We start from the raw sequence: 21,508 nt of genomic DNA, 5'->3' as shown, positions 1-21,508 counted from the left end.
TGTGGCCTGGGAACGTGGGCTGGGCGGCCTCACCTTCTAGGAGAGGGGCCTTGTTCCCTTGGCAGGGAATTGTTGCTAGCAAGCAAGATGTTCTGATGTTCTGTCCCACACTGGGCAGTCATCTGCCTGGTTGGTAACTGTGTGTCTAAATTGCATTTAATGGTGGCCTTTGGTGGTGAAAATACTAATTTGCAGTTTCTTTAGATTTTGTAGCTTTCACGTGCAGTGTTCCGGCTGACAAGTACTTCTTGTCTAAAAGGACTTTTCTGAAAGCCACATTGAGATGCAAAAGGGGCATTTGGAGGAAATGTTCTAGCTAAATTAAGGAGAGAAGCAAGTTTGAAATCAAGTTTTTTGGCTGCTTTTTTTTTTTAATGCTTTGCTTTCCCACCCTCTGTAGACCCAAAGTACCCCGCTGGCAATTTTTTGTGTCCTTGGAAGTCATTTGTAATTCACTAATATATACATCTTCTCAAGATCCTTATATAGTGGGTGGCTGTGCTACCCTCGGAAAACGGCCCGTCCCGTGGGGACTGGGCTTCGTGTGGCCACAGCTGCTGCCCTTTGGTCACTCTAGGTCACCCTAGGCCGTCTGTGGATGGTGCTGACCTCGATTTCAACCCCCCCCCCCCGTTTGTATAGGTCATAAAACCCCGGCGTAAGTTGGCGTTCCGCTCAGGAGAGGCCCGCGATTGGAGTAACGGGGCTGTGCTACAGGTCAGAACTGCGGTGCTGGGAGCCCCTGCACCGCGCCACCAACCAGCCCTCACGCCCCAGACCGTGACCACGTCAGTCGCCGACTGTCACGCTGCCTCTGTCTGTCTGTCTCTCTCTCTCCCTCCCACCTTCCCCTCTCCCCTCAGTGTAACTTACCTGGTCTCCTGATTTTGGACTTTAGGGACCCTGTGTGGGTGGGAAGAGGTCGGCCAGAGCACGGAGAGGCTGCGCTGAGCGTCTCGCCCTCTGTCACCCCCTTCCCCGCGTGAGCCATCACACCCTCTCTTCACTGTAGGCCTCCAGCCAGCTGTCCCGGGGCTCGGCCACAACGCCCCGTGGTGTCCTGCACACGTTCAGCCAGTCACCCAAACTGCAGAACGCAGCCTCGGCCACAGCCCTTGTCAGCAGGACCGGCAGACATTCCGAGAGAGCTGTGAGCGCAGGCAAGGGCAACGCCACCACCAACTGGAAGAAGGCACCCCTGAGTACAGGTGAGTACAAGTACAGGACCTCACACAGGATGGTGAGGTCCATCCCTTCCTTGCTTTTATCTAAAGACTTGCACACATACAGGGTGAACAGAAATGGTGCAGAGAGCCCTGAAACCCCAGACCTGTTCCCTGAGAGCAGCTGCTTTTGACCTCTCAGCTTAATCTCTGTTCACCAAATAGGATGCCCCAAACAAGTGGTATCCCTGGGTAAATACTAATTTCCCTCCTTTGTACTCTCTATACCCAGACTCTTAGCTCTTGACCCAAAATGTTGGGCAAAGCCAGTTTAGGTAGTGTCTCTCTCTCGCTCTCACTCTCTCTCACTCTCATACACACACACACACACACACACACACACACGTACACCCGTACACACCATCCAGTGGACACCTGTCAGCACAGACACTTAATCTTACCAATTCTGCCCCCCCCCACACACACACACCCCTTACTGCCATAGGGAACACCTGTTTTTGCTGTTATGTACCTTTTCTGGTGCACTAACTTAATTTCTTGTTCAACCAGATAGTGTTCTTCATTCCCTGCTCTGTGGGACACTCTTCCCACCCTCTGACTTAGGTCAGGCTGTGCGAAGTGTAAACTAGAACACGAACGTTGGGGGGTGAGGGTAGGGGGAAGATCCCTGGGGCAGGGGCTAGGATTTTAACTAAGGTGGGTGGCAGAGGATTCTGAGAAAACCACATTTGAGGAACAACTCGGGAGGGGGATGGGATACCCTTAGATGAGCATTCCCTAGTTTGCCACGGTCCCATCATCCCTGGGTCATCCCCCATAGCACTTTCCCTGTTTTTTATTTATGTGCTGGCATTAAGGTGACAGTTAAATATTTGTTTCCATCAAAAACAGGAAAGTGAAAGGTAGGCACAAAGGGCTGAGGGAAGGAGACAGGTGAGTGCTTTCACTGTGGGAGCCAGTGCCCCTCCCTGCCCCGCCCAAGTTTGCTGTATCCCCTTAGGAAGAAAGGAGGCAACATCATGAGAATCCTCTTCCTAGGCAGAACTAGGAAAGCCAGGCTGGCTGTGCAAACAAAACAGGGGAGTTAGCTCTGTGCAGCTGACCGTAGAGTTAGAAATGTGGCCAAGATTCAGAGCCTTCCACGGGGTGAGGCTCAGGAGAGAGAGTACATTTGTCTGGTTGCAGAAGAATCTGAGCAGCCTAAAGAGCATTTGTAAACATAAGCAGGCAGAGAGACTTCTGTGCAGCATGTATAAGATGCAGCTGAGAACTCACAGCTGTTTGAAAATTCCTTTTATGGGAAACTTTAAAAGTATACAAAATCAGATACAGGTGTGTGCACATGTACACAGTGGTAGCAGCCATGTGAAAACCGTGTATTTAAGGTAATGTTTGAAAGGGAATATGGGGGCGCCTGGGTGGCATAGTTGTTAAGTGTCTGCCTTCAGCTCAGGGCCTGATCCCAGGGTCCTGGGATTGAGCCCCACATCAGGCTCCTCTGCTGGGAGCCTGCTTCTTCCTCTCCCACTCCCCCTGCCTGTGTTCCCTCTCTCGCTGGCTGTCTCTCTCTGTCAAATAAATTAAATCTTTTTTTAAAGAAAGGGGGAATATGAAGGAATAAGTAGTTGCTATGTTTAGTAGTAGGACTAGAGCTAAATGTATAGTAACTTAAAAGCAGCATTTCCCAAAAGAGTTCTACCAGCACTCCTAGTTCCCCTTGGTTTCTGGGCAGGACCCAGTCAGGTTTCTCTTTAGTATGTAGAGAGGTTTCCCTATTGCATTTGACCTCAGAACACTTGTTCCACAAAATGTAGTAACCTCCACCAAAAATACTCTTGGGGTAACACAGTGATGGGGGCAAGGGACAGGGCAGTCTTTACCCCCAGGCCAGCCAAAAACCTATGTGTGTTGGAGATTGGGGGGTCATTTGTTCATTTTCCACTTGTAAAAGAGATGTTTGCTCATTGGGGAAATTCGGAGAATACAAAAAGAAGAGAATGGTGTTTCTACCCCAGGAGAACAAATGCTATACTTTGGGGCTTTTCCCCCGTTCTGCCTCTGGTGTGGACACTGGTGTGTCCCTTGTGTGTAACTGAGTGCGCTACAGAGGCATCATGCTCTGTTCACCATCCCGTGTCCCTCTTAATGTTTTCATGAGAGAATATTACCATACATTAAAAACTCTGCCATTCTGTTCTTTTGCAGGTGGGGCCCTTGCGTTTGTCAGCCCGAGCTTGGCAGTGCACAAGACCTCCTCAGCTGTGGACCGCCAGCGGGAGTACCTCCTGGACATGATCCCGCCACGCTCCATCCCCCAGTCAGCCACGTGGAAATAGTGCGAGCCGGGCCCAGTGGAGAACAGGCTCCCTCCTCCCTCCCACCTGGTCCTGCCACCTTCCACTCGGGAAGACCTCATACTCCCTGAGAAAACGAGTGAGCGAGCGCCGGCCGCGCTACAGAAGCAAGGGCTCCATTCTTGGCTGCAAAGTCTCGTCGCAGCTGAGGGGCTGCTTCACAGGTGGATGAGGAATATCACTGAGGGACCTTTCCCTTGGGCTTTTTTCCTTTCTTTGCCTTTAGTTTGCCCAACACCAGCAGAAAAGTGGACCTCGGGGGCTGGTTCTGCTTCTGGCCCTTCCTTTCAGCGCCACCCCCTCCCCCCGGCAGGGTGCATGGACGGCTCACCCTGGACACTGTGACACGCTCGACGAGACCGGCGCCCGGGGCTTCTGAAGTCGAGCGGAGCGTTCTGTTTTGTTTTTGCTTTTCCCAATCTTAGCCTCCCAATCTTTGACTGCCTTCCTTCATGGCAATCTTTAGGTTGACAGATTTTTTTTAATCACCTCATGATGATGGAGTTTAAAGTAAACCGTGCAGACCCAGGGGTCCCTGCCGAGCACGGCCCCCATACCCCAGAGTGTGGGCCACTGACTGCCCAGCCCTCACTCTAGCGGAAGGCCTCTGCTGCTGCTCATCCCGGAGACCCCGGACCTCCCACACGTAGCAGAAGAACAAACTGCAACCCAGACCCCAGCCAGAGAGCCTGGGATCCCAGAAGCCGCACACCGCCAGTAGAGGAGGGAGGAGAGAATTGGCAGCAACATCCAGAGCCTGAGTGGGAAGTTGGAGGGGCGGGCTACTGTGTTTTTTTGTTGTTGTGGTTTTATTTTATTAAATTTTTCCTTTTCTTTTCCTACTTATTTTGATGGACACCATCCTAAGCTGCCCTGGCCTATGCTCCTGTCAGGTGTGTCTGGTGGGGAGGTGCCCCTGCCCCTCCAAGACTTCAGGGTTTCCGTTTGGGTCTAGTTTAGAACCTTCCCTTAAAACAGGGCCATGTTGCCAGGGTTCGCCTTCAGACTGTTTTGTTTGGTTTTTTTTTTGTTTTGTCTGTTTTGTTTTGTTTTTAACCCTCTTTCGAGTCTACAGAAATATGTCTTATACAAAGGATCAGGTCTGCTCTTAGTTGTGTTTCATTTTGGTTTCTCCCACTCCTTAAAAATCGGTTCCATGAGGATAGGCAGAAGCTGTTGTGAGTGTGCTGTGCATGGGGCCGTCTCCGTGCAGGTGCGAGGGCGTCCTGTGTGCACGCACACATGTTTGTCGTCGTGGAGATGGGGTACGCTGCTCCCCACTTCAGCCCCAGACCTAGTTTTCCTATCCATGCAGTTAGGGACTTAATTTAAAATCCTTATTTTGTAGGGCCGCCTTCTTCAAAACACACTGCTACAACATTCTAATAAAGGCTCATTTAACCCCCTCTCTCATGTGTGAATATCCATGTTTAGCAACATTTTGACCCGCGGTAGAAGACCTAGGTTTGCAACATTCTAATGTTTTGTTATGTAAAACCCTATATTTCTCATTGATTTTTGTTTTGAGTGCATAACTTAGACGGGCTGAAGGAGGGGAGGGCAAGGAAGGGTGGCTTTCATTCCAAGATCCAGGGATTTGGGGGAAAGGAGGGAAATTGACATTGGGGGGGGTGTTTTTACACCAAAAAAATCAAGAGTATGCAAGCATTTCTATTTCTCACATTTTTCTGTGTGCCTGGCAAATAAATACTTGTCTTATACTACCCTGAGCTGTTAGCCCTCTCTGTTCAATGACATGGGCCAGATTTTCCAAATCCTTCAAGAAGGAACACCTGGGCTGGCCACTTCCACGGGCAAACAGACCTCAGTTCTATGCAGTAACTCGGGATCAGGTGTTCAGGTGAGAGTCACTTCTGCACTGGAGGGGTGTGCCAGGATTGTCGCACCCCAGCTGGGGTTGAATGGGTCTGTGACTCATGGGCCCAAGCTAAACTGTGCTGCACAGGTTGGCCCTCAACCCCAGCCCATTAGAACCTCGCTCATCACTGTGCTCAGGAACCACCTCTACTCACCTTGCCTGGCTGGACTTCTACCGGCCTCTGAGCTGTTAAGTGGGCCTCATGAATTCAGTACAAACCCGACCGCCACGGGTGGAGGATGGGCTACCGGCCCTGGCTCTGCCTCCTCCAGCCCAGGGTCCCTGGGGATAATCCCATCAGGGGCCACTTACTGTGACATGTAACTTTTTAAAGGAGACAAGAACGTGAGATGCCTTAATCTTTTGTTCATTTCTACTGTATCAAAACTCTTACCCCTTTTTTTTCTTTTGTCTCCCCCTTTGCAGTATAACTTCTCTGATAAGCCCCAAATGAGTAGTTCTTTGATGAGGTTTATGATGTTGCAGGAAAGACATATTAAATACCTCTCTGCATGTGGGGTTTGGACATTAACTAGGAAAGGGATAGTAACGTTAAGCGTGTTCTCCCAGCAGCAAAGCCTGTCAAAATTGGTCACAGTGCTGGGGTCCTGGTCTCCCCCACCTCCACCCCAGGAGCCTCTGGACTGAAAGGACCTGGTTCCTAGGAGCAGTGAGAATGTGGGAGCCCCCAGTCCCAAATGATGATGATGGTCCCAAGTTATCTGTGACATGAACTCTGAATGGCAACTGGAAACTGTTCAAGATGCTAGCCACTCAAGGGTGAAGGGTTGCATGTTTGAAATGCCCATGCGTAGTAGATACATGTGTGTGCATGTAGATACATGTGTGTCCACTTGGAGCCTCCCATTGCTCTGGCCATCCTGCCCATGTCACTGGGTCTCCAGTGTCCCAACTGTGATGTTGGGACCCACACCTTTGATAAGGCCAACAGTTGCCCTCCTCCCAGGGGTAGCCTCTGCTCCTCTCTGTACCCTAAGACATTCATGAATCAAAACTTGGCCCCAGCGCAGAGGGAATGAAACAACTGAGTACAGCCCTGCTGTGTGTTGGGGTTCCTGTCTCCCACGCATCATCTTCCTGTGGACAGAAAGACATAGGGAGGAGTTTTCTATATAAACATTCTCATCACAGGTGTAAATCATGGGAAAGACAGTCGTTGCTGCTGCACCATAGGGTTTTTATTTGATGCGGAGTTATGCTGCACATGATGGTTGCCTAAAGAACTTGGACTGAGCTTTTTTTTTTTAAAAGGACAGCTAAAGTTTTATAATCCTTAACAATGAAAGTGTAATAGACAGTTACACTAGTGCAGGGTATTTGGAAGGTGGGGGTTGGAGGATGGGTGGGTGGGGAGGTTGTCACTTGTATTTATTGTGACTCTAAACCTTTGATAATAAATGTAAAAGGTTGACCACCAAACCGGAATAGAAGTTCCAATAAACAGAGGCTGGAATCAATGGCTATATTTGTGTCATGAGGAAGTTTTAGAATCTGACGGAAAATAAAGAAATGGACAATGTGTTGGCTGTATTTTTCTTTCATCCCCTCGGCCCTGGTTTCCCTGCATTATTTTTGTCCCAGCTTTGGGACAGCTTGGAGACTCAAGGAAGGTGTAGCAGCGTAACCCCTTGTTAATGGGGAAACAATGAGACACCTGTTTCTTGGGCTTCTTTTGGACTTTACTTCCAAAAGTGGGTGGAGTACCTCCCCAAACTGGGCGCTGTGGCTTTGCTTCTGAGCCTCCATCTTCACCAGAACCTGTGGCTTTGTGGCCTGCTTATCCACAGCTGAGAGAGCGAGGTGAGAATCCAGTGGGTGTTGCCATCCACTAGCTCTTAGCCCCTTCCAGCCTCCACCCCAGAGTGGTAGGTTTTTCCGGGCCAATTTTCAGGCTTGGCATCTGCATTGGGTGTCTTTGCTGCAGGACGTCTTACAGATGCGGGTTCTAGCACAGATGGAGCTGCCCTGCCAGCTCTGAAATGAACAATCTCTGGTGAAAATTTGTTTTCAGATGTTGATACACTGTTTCAAAAGTTATTCATAAAGTGAGACTTGTGCTCACTGGTGAATTAATATTTTTTTAAAGATTTATTTTAGGGGCACCTGGGTGGCTCAGTCATTAAACATCTGCCTTTGGCTTGGGTCATGTTGCCAGGGTCCTGGGATCAAGTCCTGCACCAGGCTCCCTGCTTGGCAGGAAGCCTGCTTCTCCTCCCAGTCCCCCTGCTTGTGTTCCCTCTCTCACTGTCTCTCTCTGTGTCAAATAAATAAAATCTTAAAAAAAGAAAAATATATGCTCAACCAACTGAGCTACCCCGGCGTCCCATTGGTGAATTCTAATGTGCCTAAAGTAGGACCCTGTTTCCCTAGGTGCTTTTTTTTCTCCCCCCGTTTCTCATAAGACATTCCTACCTCCAGCCTGGGGGTTGATGGTCCTCTCCGGCCACCACACCTAGCTAGGTTTCACATGGGCAAGACACAGAACTGATAGAAGACATTACAGAAATTAAACCCAAACCTGTCCCAGTCTACCTGTGAGACATCCTGACTGATGCCCCATGCCCCAACACTGGCTGTGAGAAGCACACTTGGCATTTTCTCAGGGGCTCCAAATTCAGCCTTCAAGTGAGTTTTCACTGGGTTAGGCACAGGCTCCTCAACTGACCCACTGACTCAACAGGGTTTAGTCTCAAGTAGTTTCTCCAGCCAACAAATGGGACAATTGCCCCAATCCCTGAGGCCTCGTCCCCTCCGAACTGAGCCAAAGGTGGCCATGGGGTATGAAGAGACCCAGGCCTCACTGCTCACACAGATTATGGATAAAAAAAAGGCACACACCATACCCAAGGCGCTGGGATTCCTTGTGACAAGGGCAAGGAGGGAAAGAACAGAGTGTCAGGGAAGAGGTGACTGAAACCAAGTCTGGGGTGAAGAAAGGGGGAAAATGGTACAAGGAATAGCAACAGCCAGTGCAAAGGCTCAGAGGTGAGACAAAACCTGGCAGGTCAAGGACAAGGCAGGCAGTGCGGCTGGGCCACAGGAAAAAGGGGTAAGGATGTGGGTTTCATTCTGAGTGTAGTGGGAGCCTCAAGAAGGCTCAGGGTGTGGTCTTTCAATGAGCCGCACAGCCCTTCCCTACAACCTGGAGGATAGGTTCCTACCTCCATTTTCCAGGTACGGATCCCAAGGGATGGTCCAGACCAGAGGAGGCGCCCTCCTTGTGTAAACCAGAGGGGTTGGGTTTTCTTTTTCAGCTCAGATGTGTACCAGCGAGGACTGGAAGCAAGGCACTTCCCCTCTCTTAGCCTTGGTTTCCTCATCTGCCTATTTGAAGGGAGTTAGGGAAGAGCTGGCACTTAATCCCCAGGGCACCTGAGAACACAAAGGGTGAGTGAGCAGGAGCAGGGAATGGTCAGACCCACAAGATGACCAGCCTCCTTGGGGACTGTGTGGGGCTCGGAAGCAGGTAGGATTAGGGCTTAGGGAGACATCTTTCATGCAACCCAAATGAGAGACAGCACTGTCACCAAACCCACTAACCTCATGGCAACAAAATAATCCCCAACCTCACGCAGACCCTGTGGGGTCTCCTCTCCAGACATACACTTCTACCTCTCCACCTCTTTTCCCTCCCTCTCCCTCCATTCTAGCCATAGGACTTCCGTGTCATTCCCCAAACACACCAGCTCCAATGTATCTTGGGAACACTCAGAACACGTTCCTTCTACTGTTTCCAGTGGCTGATTCCTTCAGGGTTAAACTCAAATGTCTGCTTCAGTCCTTCCTTGGTCACCCGCCCCTCCCCTCACCCAGAATTTAGCATAGTTACAATTCTTTTCTTTCCACGCTATTCATTTTTACTTGGCTTTTCACTTGCCTCCTCGTTGAGGACAGGGATGGATCCAAGCCTCTTTGCACAGTCTCAGAGCTTGGCACACAGTAGGCATTCAATAAATGCATGAGTGAAGAGAGGACTGAAGTAACCAGCTTGCCCAGCAGACTGATGCCCCATTCTTGACTCCCCCCACCCCCCAGACAACTTCTTTACCAAGAAAGAGCCCTTACTAAGGAGAGCTTCCACCACCACCCCACCCCATTCCAGCCATATCCAGTTTCAAATTCCAGATGTGTTCTTGGGCAAGTGTCATTTGTGGGCCTCAATCTCCTCATCTATAAACACTCAGTTTCTGTTGAGACAGACGCCCCCTCCCGCGGCCTCCACGCTGCTCCATCCTTAAACACGGAGAGGGTGCTGGGATCCTTGCTCCCTAGCCCCGCATTTCTATTGCCAGGGCCATCACGACCCCAGCACGACCCTTCGAGTTCTGTTGAGGATGGAGAGCCCAAAAGTCCAGTTTGAATCCTCCCAATTCCCTTTCGAGACCTAGAGCTAGAACCTCAACAAGACTTTCTCTACAATGGGGCGCCATGCCTGCCTTCCCCCAGGGGACGACCTCCCACCCCTATTTGGTAAAAGGGGGCCATTGCTAGAGGCAGGTGCGAGGAAGAGCGAGTTTATTGCAATTTCCAAGGAGGCAGCGCCCAGAGCGTGCCTTCCCCACCAGCATGCGCGGCTGTCTAGAGAAGGCCGCCCTCCACACGCGTGCACTCGCTTGCAGCTCCTCCAGGTAGCCACCGCCTGCCAGCAGCCATCGCTCATTCCGCGCTGGCGCAATGCTTCCATTTCCTCGTCCCTTCCCCTCCCGAGGCCTTCTATTGGGGAACAGAGGAATCGCTTGCGCCCTCCCGCTCTCGGGATCGTGGGGAGAGGAGCTAGATTCTAAACAGGGGCGACTACGGCCCGAGCCGTCCATAGACAGGAAAAGGGGGGAATGCGCGTGCGCAATGGCGCGTGTCGGCTTCGCGGGAGTACAGAAGCACGCCTTGCGCGCGTGCACTGCGCTTGCGCAGTGCTTGGGGCGGCGGGAATGGCGGGAACCCCGGCTTCTAGCTGGAGTCCCCAGCACGCAACCAGCCGTTGCGCGCTACCTGGCCCGCTGAGGGCCTGGCGGACGGGCTGAACTGCAGCAGTTCTGCGATCAGGGCCTTGCAGCGCTCAGACAGCTCGAGGCCATCGGGGTAGAGGACGCCACGCTTCTGGCGCCTGGGCAGACCAGCGATGTCCGAATCGTCGAAGGGCATGCACCCGGTGACCATGACGTAGAGCACGACGCCCAGGCTCCACACATCGTACTTCTTGGGGTCGTATGGGATACCCAAGAGTACCTCAGGCGACGCGTAGGCGGCCGAGCCGCAGTAGGTGGTGCTCAGGTCAGGATAGCCGTGTGCCTGGCGACCAAAGCCAAAGTCAGTGAGCTTTACTCGGCGCTCGTCGGGGCTCAGCAACACGTTTTCACACTTGAGGTCACGGTGCACCAAGTGGTGGTCATGCAGGTAACGCACAGCCCCAGCGATCTGCGCGAAGAGATCGCGCGCCTGACCCCCGGGGATGCGCCCATTGCGCTGCACTGCCTGCAACAGGTCGGTGGCAGCCGCCTCCATCACGATATAGAGCTTCCCATTGCACACCTCGATGAACTCGAAGACGTGCACGATGTGCGGGTGTCGCACGCCCCGAAGGATGGACAGCTCGCGCGGCAGAAACTTGTTGACGAAGTCTGGCGGCGCGCGCCGCCGGTCCACCACCTTGATGGCCACTGTGCCCTTGTACTTCTTGGACGTGGCCACCTTCACCTTGGAGTAACTGCCCTCACCTATCGTGCGTCCCAGCTTATAGCCGAGTTCGCTCAGAAGTTTGTCGCCCGACATGGTGGCGCCTGGGGCGCACGGGGAGCAGGAGGCGGCTGCTGTCGGGGGGCGGCCGGACTCCAATCTCGGGCCTAACCCATGGCGCTTGGCACCTGCACACCCGCACCCCCATGTGCCCACTCCCGGGTCCCCGCCGCAGCGGTGCCTTTTATTGCCCAGGTAACAATTTCTGCCTTGTGAAGTGACCACGGGCGTCACCCCGCCTCGGGGTGGGGGCCTCCCAAGGCCATCAGGCTTTGTGACTCATAATCGCTCTGAATGGCCCAGTTCCCATGAGAGGCTCCTAGCAAGGGGTCCCGACCACCACTCGGGAGCAGAATCCGCGCCCGGCATTGGGGCGGCTCCTCGTGAGTGGAATCAGAGCAGCAGTCGCCCCCCAGCTTCGTGTACCCAGCCCTGGCCATGTGGAACCTTGGGACGCCGATACAGTCCTGCCAAGGGGAGAAAACGAGAGAGGAGTCTTAACTCGGTAACTGGGTGACGCGGCTCCCTCAGGAGCTTGGGATCTCTGAATGGCCTCAGCACCGCACCAGAAGGAATTTGTACGGGAGGTCATTTAAGGCAAGGGCCTGGGCAACCGGACGGGCTACAGGCGTCTACACCGACTGAGCCAAGCGCCGCCTAAGAGAAGAAATAGGGAGTCCTCGGCTGCAGCCTGGCCGGCCAGTCAATCCCTCGACCTTTTGCCCAAGCTCTCCCTCTCGGTGGGGTCGCTACTCTAGCGCACTAGGTGCCCTAGCCCCGCCCAAGACATGCGCGATACGTTCCGCCACACTCATCATGGCGGCGGCCGCCGGACGTAACTTCCGCCCGCGGCCGGAAACTCGGGTCTTGCGAGCATGGCAGCATCGAAGGTGAAACAGGACATGCCCCCGCCGGGGGGCTATGGCCCCATCGACTACAAGCGGAACCTTCCGCGTCGGGGACTGTCGGGTCAGTGTCGCACTACGCCGGGGTGTCAGGGTTGGGGCTTCGGGGCGCCGCGACGGGGGGGGGGGGGGCAGGGAGTTTCGCGGGCCTCAGTTTCCGCTACGGTGTGACGGGAGGCGGAGCCCAGGGATTCCCCCATAGCTTCGGTAGTAACGAGGATAACTGCTGGAGTTTGTCGAACGCTTACTAAGCTTTGCTTTTTTCACAGAAGAGTCGGGGAGGTCGGTCCCGTTAATTCTTTCCATTCTACAGTTGGTTAGATAGGTCGATGTAGCCCGTGCCCCGAGCCCTTGGCCACACTTCCGTTTCACAAGTGGGGAAACTAAGGCCCGAGAGAGGCTACTACGTGTCCCCAGGGCCACCAAGTGTAAAACTCGTGCTGAAACTGGAACATTGAGGGAATTTAGAAGATTCCTCTCTGGTAGTCCCTACGTGCGGATGTCCCAGGAATATGTATTCTTAAATTTTTCAAACGTTTTAAGTAACCTTTAAAGTTTTGTTATTGAGCTCAACAAAGGAAAATGTAAAAGAAAAAAAAAGTAGAAGTGGCACATACTTTGCACCTAGGGTTAACAGAGAAATGCAAAATTTTAAACAAGGATAAATAAATTTCCCATAACTCGTCGAACTTTACATTTAATGTTACCCACATGTGCCTCAATTAAATAATACATACACGGGCATGGTAAAAAAGAATTCAGACAGTGGGAAAGTATTAGGTGAAAACTCAAGTTCCCCCCAGCCACTTCTTGGCTTTTTTGTTTCCCAGAACAGCGGTTGGCAAGCTTTTTCTATGAAGGGCCAGATAAATATTTAATGTTTTGGTGACCGGATGGTCTCTGTCCACTGATGCTGCTGCTTTTTTTTTTTTTTTTTTTTTTTTAAGATTTTATTTTTAGGGGGCGCCTGGGTGGCACAGCGGTTAAGCGCCTGCCTTCGGCTCAGGGCGTGATTCCGGCGTTATGGGATCGAGCCCCACATCAGGCTCCTCCGCTATGAGCCTGCATCTTGCTCTCCCACTCCCCCTGCTTGTGTTCCCTCTCTCGCTGGCTGTCTCTATCTCTGTCAAATAAATAAAATCTTAAAAAAAAAAAAAAAAAGATTTTATTTTTAGCGGGAGAGAGCACGAGCAGGGGGAGGGGTAGAGAGAGAAGGACAACCAGACTCCCCGTGGTGTGGGGAGGCTGTAATGGGGCTCAATCCCAAGACCCCCAAGATCACAACCTGAGCTGAAGGATGCTTAACCAGCTGAGCCACCCAGGCGCTCCTCTGTATGACTGTTCACAAACCTAAAAGTGTTCTTAGCCCGAGGGCCATTACAGAAACAGGTTACAGGCTAGATTTGGCACCACTTTGGCACTTGACTCATCCCAGAACAGATTGAACAAAAATAATGTGATCTGAATCTCTTCAGTTTCTTTTCTCAAAGTATGACTTAACACGCAGGCCAGTGTACCCCTCAGGTGTGCGGCATGAGGTCTGTTTATACACGAGCACCTCTGTGACCTGTACCCAGACCAGGCTGCAAAAGGGTCCCAGCTCTTGGGCCTCCCTGGGCTCCCCCTAGTCAGCATGTCTGTTTTTTATTTTTATTTTTATTTTATTTTATTTTATTTTATTTATTTTTTAAAAGATTTTATTTATTTATTCGACAGAGATAGAGAGACAGCCAGTGAGAGAGGGAACACAAACAGGGGGAATGGGAGAGGAAGAAGCAGGCTCATAGCGGAGGAGCCTGATGTGGGGCTCGATCCCATAACGCTGGGATCACGCCCTGAGCCGAAGGCAGGCGCTTAACCGCTGTACCACCCAGGCGCCCCTGTTTTTTATTTTTAAGTCACAAATGTGCCCTTAATCCCGGTCCTCGTCCAGTTCGTGACATGTTAGTGCTTCCCATGTGCCTTCTATACCATTAGCTAGGGTTGGGCCTCGTAGTTGCCCCTACACACCAACTTGCATTGTAGCTTATACAAATCCGCCCCAGTCGTTCCTGGCTGCAGTGGGGTGAGGAAGAGACCCCTTCTGGTATCATGGTCTTTGTTATGTCCGTGCATTCAGTAGTTGCTTGTTGAGTGTGCATGTGGCACTGAGCCCTGTCTGGAAGAGCTCACAGCCTAGCAGAGGAGAAGAACATATCACACCAGAATTTCCCATTTTGGCAGGGCTCCAGCTGACCAGGGCCTGCTTTAGCCAGGGTGGGCTGGAAGGACCTCTCTGAAAGTCCCCTAGGTGGAGGGAACAGCAAGTGCAGTGGCCCCCGCTCTCCATCCTGCACCTCACCCTAATATGTCCTGTGCCCTCCTCCAGCCTTGCGTTTGAGCCATAGTCCTCAGGGGCAGTCTCCCCATTAGTCCTGCCATGCTCTGCTCCTGTAAGGCACACAAGTCTGGCACCCACCCTCATCTGCCTAGATCACTTACCACTAGCGTCCTAGAACCTGCAAATCTGGCGCAGACCACCTTTAATCCAAACTGTTCCCGAAGTGACTGCTGCCCCCATCTTTTCCACTCTGTTCTCTTCTCTCCACTCCCTCTTGTGCCCAGTGGGTGACTCTTTTCTTTTTTTTCCCTTGTGTCTTTTAACATTTTTTTTTTTTTAATTCACAGACCGTACCATACAATTCACCTATTTCATGTGTACAGATCACAGATTTTTAGTCCATTCACAGTTGCATAACCATCACCAGGTCTAAATTTATAACACTCCTGGGGCACCTGGGTGGCACAGTCGGTTAGGTGGCTGACTCTTAGTTTCAGCTCAGGTCATGATCTCAGAGTCATGGGATCAAGCCGCATGTGCGGCTCCGCCATCAGCAGGGAGTCCGGTTGGGTTTCTGTCTCCCTCTGCCCCTGCCTCTCCCCCTGTGTGTGTGTGTGTGTGCACGTGCGCTGTCTCTCAAATAAATAAATACATCTAAATAGATAAATAGATAAATTTATAACACTTCCATCACTCCAAAACGAAACCCCAACCTTATGAGCAGTCACTCCCCATCCTCCCTCTCCCAGCCCCTGGCAACCCCCAGTCTACTTTGTGTCTCTATGGATTCGCCAGTTCTGGACATTTCATGTAAATGGGTTCCTATTCTGTGTGGCCTCTGGTGTCTGGCTGCCTTCACTCAGCAGGATGTTTTTATTTTTAATGTGCGTGGTGTAGCATGTGTCAGAGCTTCTTTTTTTTTTTTTTTTTTTGGTTGAATAATATTCTTGTATGAATGGACCACAGTTTGTGTATCTATTTACCACTTCATGGACATTTGAGTTGTTGCCACCTTTTGGCTGCTTTGAACATTCCTGTGCAAGCTTCTATGTGGATAATATGTTTCATTTTTCTTGCGGGGAAATTTCACCTAGGAGTGGCATAGCTAGGTCATATGGTAACTCCACATTTAACATTTTGAGGAACTGCCAGACTGTTTTCCAAATTGGCTGTACTGTTTTACATTTCTACCCGCAGTTAATTTATGGGATTTCCAGTTTCTCCACATCTGGACAACACTAATTATTTTCCTTTTCTTTTTTTTTTTTAAATCCCAGCCATCCCAGTGGCTGCGAGATGATATCTCATCATAGTTCTGATTTGCGTCTCCCTGGTGACTAATGATGTGGAGCATCTTTTCATGTGTTTATCCTTTATACATTTTTTAGTTGGGTTGTTTACCTTTTTTTTTTTTTTATTTTTAAATTGTTTTCGAGTGAGAGAGTGTGCAAGCACGGGGCAGGTGGGGGGGAGAATCTTAAGCAGGCTCTACACCCAGCACGGAGCCCAGTGCAGGGCTTGACCCCACAACCCTGAGACCACGACCTCAGCCGAAAGCAAGAGCGGGATGCCCAACCGGCTGAGCCACCCGGGCGCCCCAGGTTGTTCATCTTTTCATTACCGAATTTACAGAGTTCTTTCTACATTTGGGTTACCATTCCCTTATCAGATACGTGATTTTCAGAGACTTTCTTACATTCTGGGGGTTGTCTTTTCAGCTTGTTGATGGCATCATTTGTAGCACAAAGGTTTTTCATTTTGGCGAAGGCCAGTTATGTCCATTTTTTTTTCTTTTGTCACTTGTGCTTCTGGTGTCCTAGCTCAGAAGCCATTGCCCCATCCAAGGTCACACAGACTGACTCATCTGTTTTCGAAGAGTTTTATAGTTTAAGCTCTCAAATTGAGGTCTTTGATCCATTTTCAGTTAATTTTTGTGTATGGGGGAAGGCGAAAGCACACTTTATTCTTTTGCATGTGGCTCTCCACTTATCCAATTTGCTGAAAGACTATTTTTTTCCCATTGAATTGTCTTGGCACCCTTGTCCAAAATCAATTGACCGTAAATGTGAGGGTTTATTTTTGGACTCTCAGCTCTGTTCCGTTGATGTCCATGTCTGTCCTGATGCCATGCTGCACCGTCGTGTACACACAGCTGTGTGTGAAGTTTGAAATTGTGAAGTGCGAGTCCTCCAACTTCGTTGTTTTTCAGAATTGTTTTGGTGGATCTGGGCCCTTGAATTTCCATATGAATTTCACAGTCTGCTCCTCAGTTTCTGTAGGGCTGGTAAAGGGGGAAGATTGGGATTCTGATGGGATTCCGTTGAACTGGTACGTTAGTTTGGGGAGTGCTGTCATCTGAACACTGTTAAGTGCTGGTATTGAGCACAGGTTGTGTTTCCAGTTATTCGGGTCTTCCTTACTCGTGTCCTACACCCACTTCCGGGCATGCCCCTCATCAGCCTCCCCCACCAGACGGGCAGCTCCTGAGGCACAGACCCACGCTGAGGGTCTGGGATCTCAGCCTCGCCACTGTCAGCGAGAAAGAGCTGCACATTTGTAAAGGCCACCTTAGTCTTGGAATTTATCTTACACATGGGCCTACACATGGGTGCCTGGTGTGAAGACAAGGGGTCTCCATGAGGATAGCCCAGGCCTATGCCCTGGGGCTGGATCAAAAGAGGAGGCCCCTGGGCTTCTCTCTAACTATTGAAAAGAAAGAGGGGCGCTTGGGTGGCACAGCAGTTAAGCATCTGCCTTTGGCTCAGGGCGTGATCCCGGCGTCATGGGATCGAGCCCCACATCAGGCTCCTCCGCTGTGAGCCTGCTTCTTCCTCTCCCACTCCCCCTGCTTGTGTTCCCTCTCTTGCTGGCTGTCTCTATCTCTGTCGAATAAATAGATAAAATCTTTTAAAAAAAAAGAAAGAAAGAGACAGCTCTTCTAAGATGTTCCTGTCCAGCACAGGTGGTCAGCCATGTGTAAGAGCCCCAGTTGCACTGGAAGCTGGTCCTGGGCATTCGGGCCTCTCGGGAGAGGTTCTCCCTCTGTGCCCAGGAACCAGGGTGCCCTTGCTGTCCTGCCCCCTGTAACGTGGAAGTGTCTTACTCTGAGCTAATGTTTGTTTTGTTTTGCTTTTTATTTTTTATTTTATTTTTTTAAAGATTTTATTTATTTGACACAGAGAGACAGCGAGAGAGGGAACATAAGCAAGGGGAGTGTGAGAGGGAGAAGCAGCCTTCCTGCCGAGCAGGGAGCCCGACGCAGGGCTCGATCCCAGGACCCTGGGATCATGACCTGAGCCGAAGGCAGACGCTTAATGGCTGAGCCACCCAGGCGCCCCTGTTTTGCTTTTTAAAGATTTATTTATTTATTTGAGAGAGAGAGCACGAGCACAGAGTGAGAGGAAGAAGCAGACTCCCCTCTGAGCAGGGAGCCTGATGCCAGGCTCCATCCCAGGACCCTGGGATCATGACCTGAGCCGAAGGCAGATGCTTCACTGACTGAGCCACCCAGGCGCTCCTGAGCTAATGTTTTTAACGGGCTTAACTGAGGGGCTAAAAAATCTAACTAGTTTCTCATGCATCTCTGGGTCCAGCAGAGGTGCCAGGAAAACTGTGTGCCGAACTGCGTTGAAGAAGAGAGACGAGGACAGGGACAGCAGAGGTCCCCTGCAGGCAGCGAGCAGGGCCAGGACTCCCAGAGCCCCTTTGCCCCCCCACAAGTCCTAGGGAGTGGCATCACCCACCGTTTGCTGGTCATTTACCGGGTGTTAACTGGAGCTCGACCTGGCTGAGCTTGTCCGTTTTTCCCGGCAATCACAAGACCCGTTCAGGGAAGAGACCACAGCTCAAAAGATGAGAGGGTGTGTGGTGAGCCAGCCCCAGCCAGGCGGCAGGCAGCTCGGGTCTCCCTGAAGACCGCAGCAAGCCCACAACCTGTCAGTCAGAATTACAGCTCAGGTGCCTGCTGGCGTCAGTAAATATTCATGGCAGTCTCTGTCCCCTGGTGCCCAGGCAGGGGGCTTGACCTGCTGGGCCAGGAGGCAGCACTCCAGGGAGCCCAGAGGTGGCTGGGCAGGCCCTGCAGGGCACTGCCTGCCTCTGGCAGCCCCATCCAGCCCCCTGTGGGCAGCACTCAGAGAAGTGGCCCAGGCAGCCAGGAGGCACCATGGAGCTGGACCCAGCTATAGATACCATCCTTCCCCATGGAAGCACCTGCTACCTGGGAAGCAAACAACCTTCTAGAAGATTGTGGGGCCGGGGCCACCCAACCATAAACAGCAAGACCCTTGGGCTCTCCTGCAGTTCCTGCCCAGAGTGTATCTTCTAGAAACTGTGGCATGGGGGGCAGAGGTGTGGCAGCCGCAGCTGCCTCCCTTGTCAGAGAAAAGCTGAGGCAGCCTGGCGTCCCTGCCTGCAGGGCAGTTGAATGGAAGAAAGAGTGGTCTGCAGTTTTGGAGGAGGGGGTCCAAGGGAAGGGGCCAATAGACATTCTACAGGGGACAGAAAAATAAACTACAAGGGGTGGCCTGTCCCAAGGGCAGGCGCTAAGCTGGTGGCCCCTCTCCCCACAGGCTACAGCATGTTCGCTGTGGGCATTGGGACGTTACTCTTCGGGTATTGGAGCATGATGAAGTGGAACCGTGAGCGCAGGTAGGCCCCAGGCTGCTGAGGGCGGGAGTGCATCTGGTGTCCACTGGTGCCCTTTGTCAGCCCCTCAAGACCCAAGAAGTATGGACCTGGACTGAGTCCATTGCTGAACTATCCACTCGAGAAGCTTTCGACTCATAAGCGAGGAGCTCTTCACCGGGTGTCCCTTGGCCTCCGCTGCTAGGGACCCGAGGGTCTGGGTTAGGACAGCCTATCAAGTGGAGGTGGAGGTGGAGGGGTAGGCCCAGGGCGTGCTTTCTTAGTGGGTCTTTGTCAGTGGTAACCAGGCAGTGAGGACAATAAAGGCTTAGAAACAGGCCATGCAAGACAATGGTCGTGCCAGCCACGTGGGGCCTGAGGCACCAAGGTGGACGGTGGCCTCCATTCAGACTCTGGCTGCCTCTAAGCTGGCCCGATGCCCTGACTGGTGACCCCTTCTCATTGACCCCTTACTGGCTGAGCCCGCCTGCCCTGCCCCACCCTGTGTTATGTGTCCTTAGCTTCCCCTTTGAGCTCACTTGCCCCCCACAAGTCTGGGAATCCCGGACAGTAGTGCTGGAGAAGGCCAGCACGTGTCAGGTGCTCGACGTTGCGGGCACTCAGACGAGGTTCGCCTTCCCAGGACCACCGGCAGAGGCACGGATGCAGTAGTGACAACAGTGTGGCTGTGGTGGGGGCAGCGGCTTGGAGTGGGGCTGCTACTGTGGGTCTGGAGGGAAGGGAGGGAGGGAGGCTGAAGCTCATCCAGACCCTTCCCTGTGTGGCTGTGAGATTCCTAGTGATGAGGGGACAGCCAGGGACCACTTGCTGGGCCACATCACTGGGTGCCACTCCCCCAGCATAGATGGGGCTGGTGGCTCAAAGACACAGAACTGCCTGCCCTGGGCTCACACCCCAGGGTTTGAAATGAAGAGGATATGGTTTTGTAAGGCCCAGAGCCCTGTGATGAAGGTCCCATCCCCCGTCCCCGGTTCCCCACAATCATCAGGCCAGGGCTATTTTTAGGATTAAGAAATAAAGTTTTTAACTGAAAAGAAAGTGTGAAGCCAGCAGTCTTGTGGATCAGTGCCTGTGCCAGCTGTGTGCCTGCTCCCCCTCCCCCGCCCTTCTCATCTTCGGGCAGGTAGAGCTTACTGCCCAAGCCCTGCCCCACTCACTTGCCTCTCTCCCAACCCCCTTCCCCTCGTTGTCACCCTGTGGGTCTGAGGCCATGTCATCTACTTCCAGCTCCAGCCTGATCTAATTTGTTGGTTTTGGGGTTTCACAGGCGCTTGCAGATTGAGGACCTTGAGGCCCGCATCGCGCTGATGCCGCTGTTGCAGGCAGAGAAGGACCGGAGGTGGGGCCGCTGGGACTGGGGTAGAAAGGTCACAGGCCTGAGTGTCCCATCCTGCAGTGCAGGACCTGGCCAGAATGCATGTGGGGACTGATGGCTGTGTCCTCGCATTCATGGGGTTGCCGTCACCCTTGGAGAGGGCCCCAAACTTGACTTGAAGTGGAGACCTAAGGGACAGGATGGGAAGGCTCCCTGGAGGAGGAAACATGGAGGCTGCAGCAGGAGGGCCCGAAAAGTTTGTAGGGTGGGGGTGCCTGGATGGCTCAGTTGGTTGGGCGACTGCCTTCGGCTCAGGTCATGATTCTGGAGTCCCAGGATTGAGTCCTGCATCGGGCTTCCTGCTCAGCGGGGAGTCTGCTTCTCCCTCTGACCCTCCCCTCTCTCATGCTCTCTCTCTCATTCTCTCTCTCTGTCAAATAAATAAATCTTTTTTAAAAAAAAGTTTTTGGGGGGAGGAAGAGAGAAGAAGGTTCAGCATGTGCAGGGCTGGAAGTGGCAGGAGGTGATGGGGAGTGGAAAAGGGAGGGGTCTGGCAGGTCTGTTAGGCAGGGGTCCCTTGAGGTGCTCAGGTTGTCCCCCACCTCCCGTTTCATCCCCACAGGGTCCTGCAGATGCTTCGAGAGAACCTGGAGGAGGAGGCCATCATCATGAAGGATGTGCCTGACTGGAAGGTGGGTCCTGGGCGGGGAGGGCGGGGGGCCAGGCATGAGGAGGGGAAGGCAGCAGCTTTTGATCTGGCCTAGTGGGGTCCCAGTAGGCAGTGTGGGCCTGATGGGGTAGCTGCATCCCCACTTATATCCTGCTGTCTCCACAGGTGGGTGAGTCTGTGTTCCACACAACACGCTGGGTGACTCCCATGATGGGCGAGCTCTATGGGCTGCGTACGAATGAGGAGATTCTCAGCGCCACCTACGGCTACCTGTGGTACGCGTAGGGGCCTGCACCCCTCGGACCACTTGGACCCCTGCACCCTCCCCACTGGGGAAGAATAAACGCTCTGGAGACCTGCCTGCCTGTGTCCCCACGACTGAGCGACTGGCGAGTGGGGCACCACTGGGTTACACATGGCCTGGGGACGTAGAGTCTAGACCTGGGGACTCTGCAGAAGACGCCAGGTGGGGTGGCCTCA

General features: G+C 52.4%; 3 protein-coding genes across 9 annotated transcripts in view; 2 read left to right on the top strand and 1 right to left on the bottom strand.

The window, feature by feature from the left end:
- The window catches only part of GATAD2A (GATA zinc finger domain containing 2A), a 100,049-nt gene extending 93,092 nt beyond the window's left edge, over window positions 1–6,957 (top strand). For 5 of the 7 annotated variants that reach the window (XM_045778862.2, XM_045778865.2, XM_087867129.1 and 2 more), the window contains 3 exons: window positions 643–717; window positions 1,013–1,208; window positions 3,390–6,957. In XM_045778862.2, the coding sequence (XP_045634818.2) occupies window positions 643–717; window positions 1,013–1,208; window positions 3,390–3,520 (402 nt within the window). In that variant the 3' untranslated portion in view covers window positions 3,521–6,957. The remainder of the gene's footprint in view (window positions 1–642; window positions 718–1,012; window positions 1,209–3,389) is intronic. The other 2 variants (XM_087867132.1, XM_087867131.1) reach the window with 1 other exon arrangement.
- A 3,428-nt stretch (window positions 6,958–10,385) lies between these two features.
- TSSK6 (testis specific serine kinase 6) lies at window positions 10,386–11,207 on the bottom strand. Its single transcript, XM_045778365.1, has one exon. The coding sequence runs from the start codon at window positions 11,205–11,207 to the stop codon at window positions 10,386–10,388; it is 822 nt and encodes a 273-aa protein (XP_045634321.1).
- A 788-nt stretch (window positions 11,208–11,995) lies between these two features.
- On the top strand, window positions 11,996–21,389 carry NDUFA13 (NADH:ubiquinone oxidoreductase subunit A13). The gene is made up of 5 exons (XM_045778659.2): window positions 11,996–12,140; window positions 18,968–19,046; window positions 20,311–20,382; window positions 20,981–21,050; window positions 21,194–21,389. The coding sequence occupies exons 1-5, from the start codon at window positions 12,047–12,049 to the stop codon at window positions 21,311–21,313; spliced, it is 435 nt and encodes a 144-aa protein (XP_045634615.1). The 5' UTR covers window positions 11,996–12,046; the 3' UTR covers window positions 21,314–21,389.
- Window positions 21,390–21,508: the final 119 nt, after the last annotated feature.

The sequence above is a fragment of the Ursus americanus genome, chromosome 14 (genome assembly GCF_024610735.1).
Source record: "Ursus americanus isolate L20-20 chromosome 14, mUrsAme1.1.p, whole genome shotgun sequence".
Lineage (NCBI taxonomy): Eukaryota > Metazoa > Chordata > Mammalia > Carnivora > Ursidae > Ursus > Ursus americanus.
This window is presented reverse-complemented; position numbering and strand designations above follow the sequence as displayed.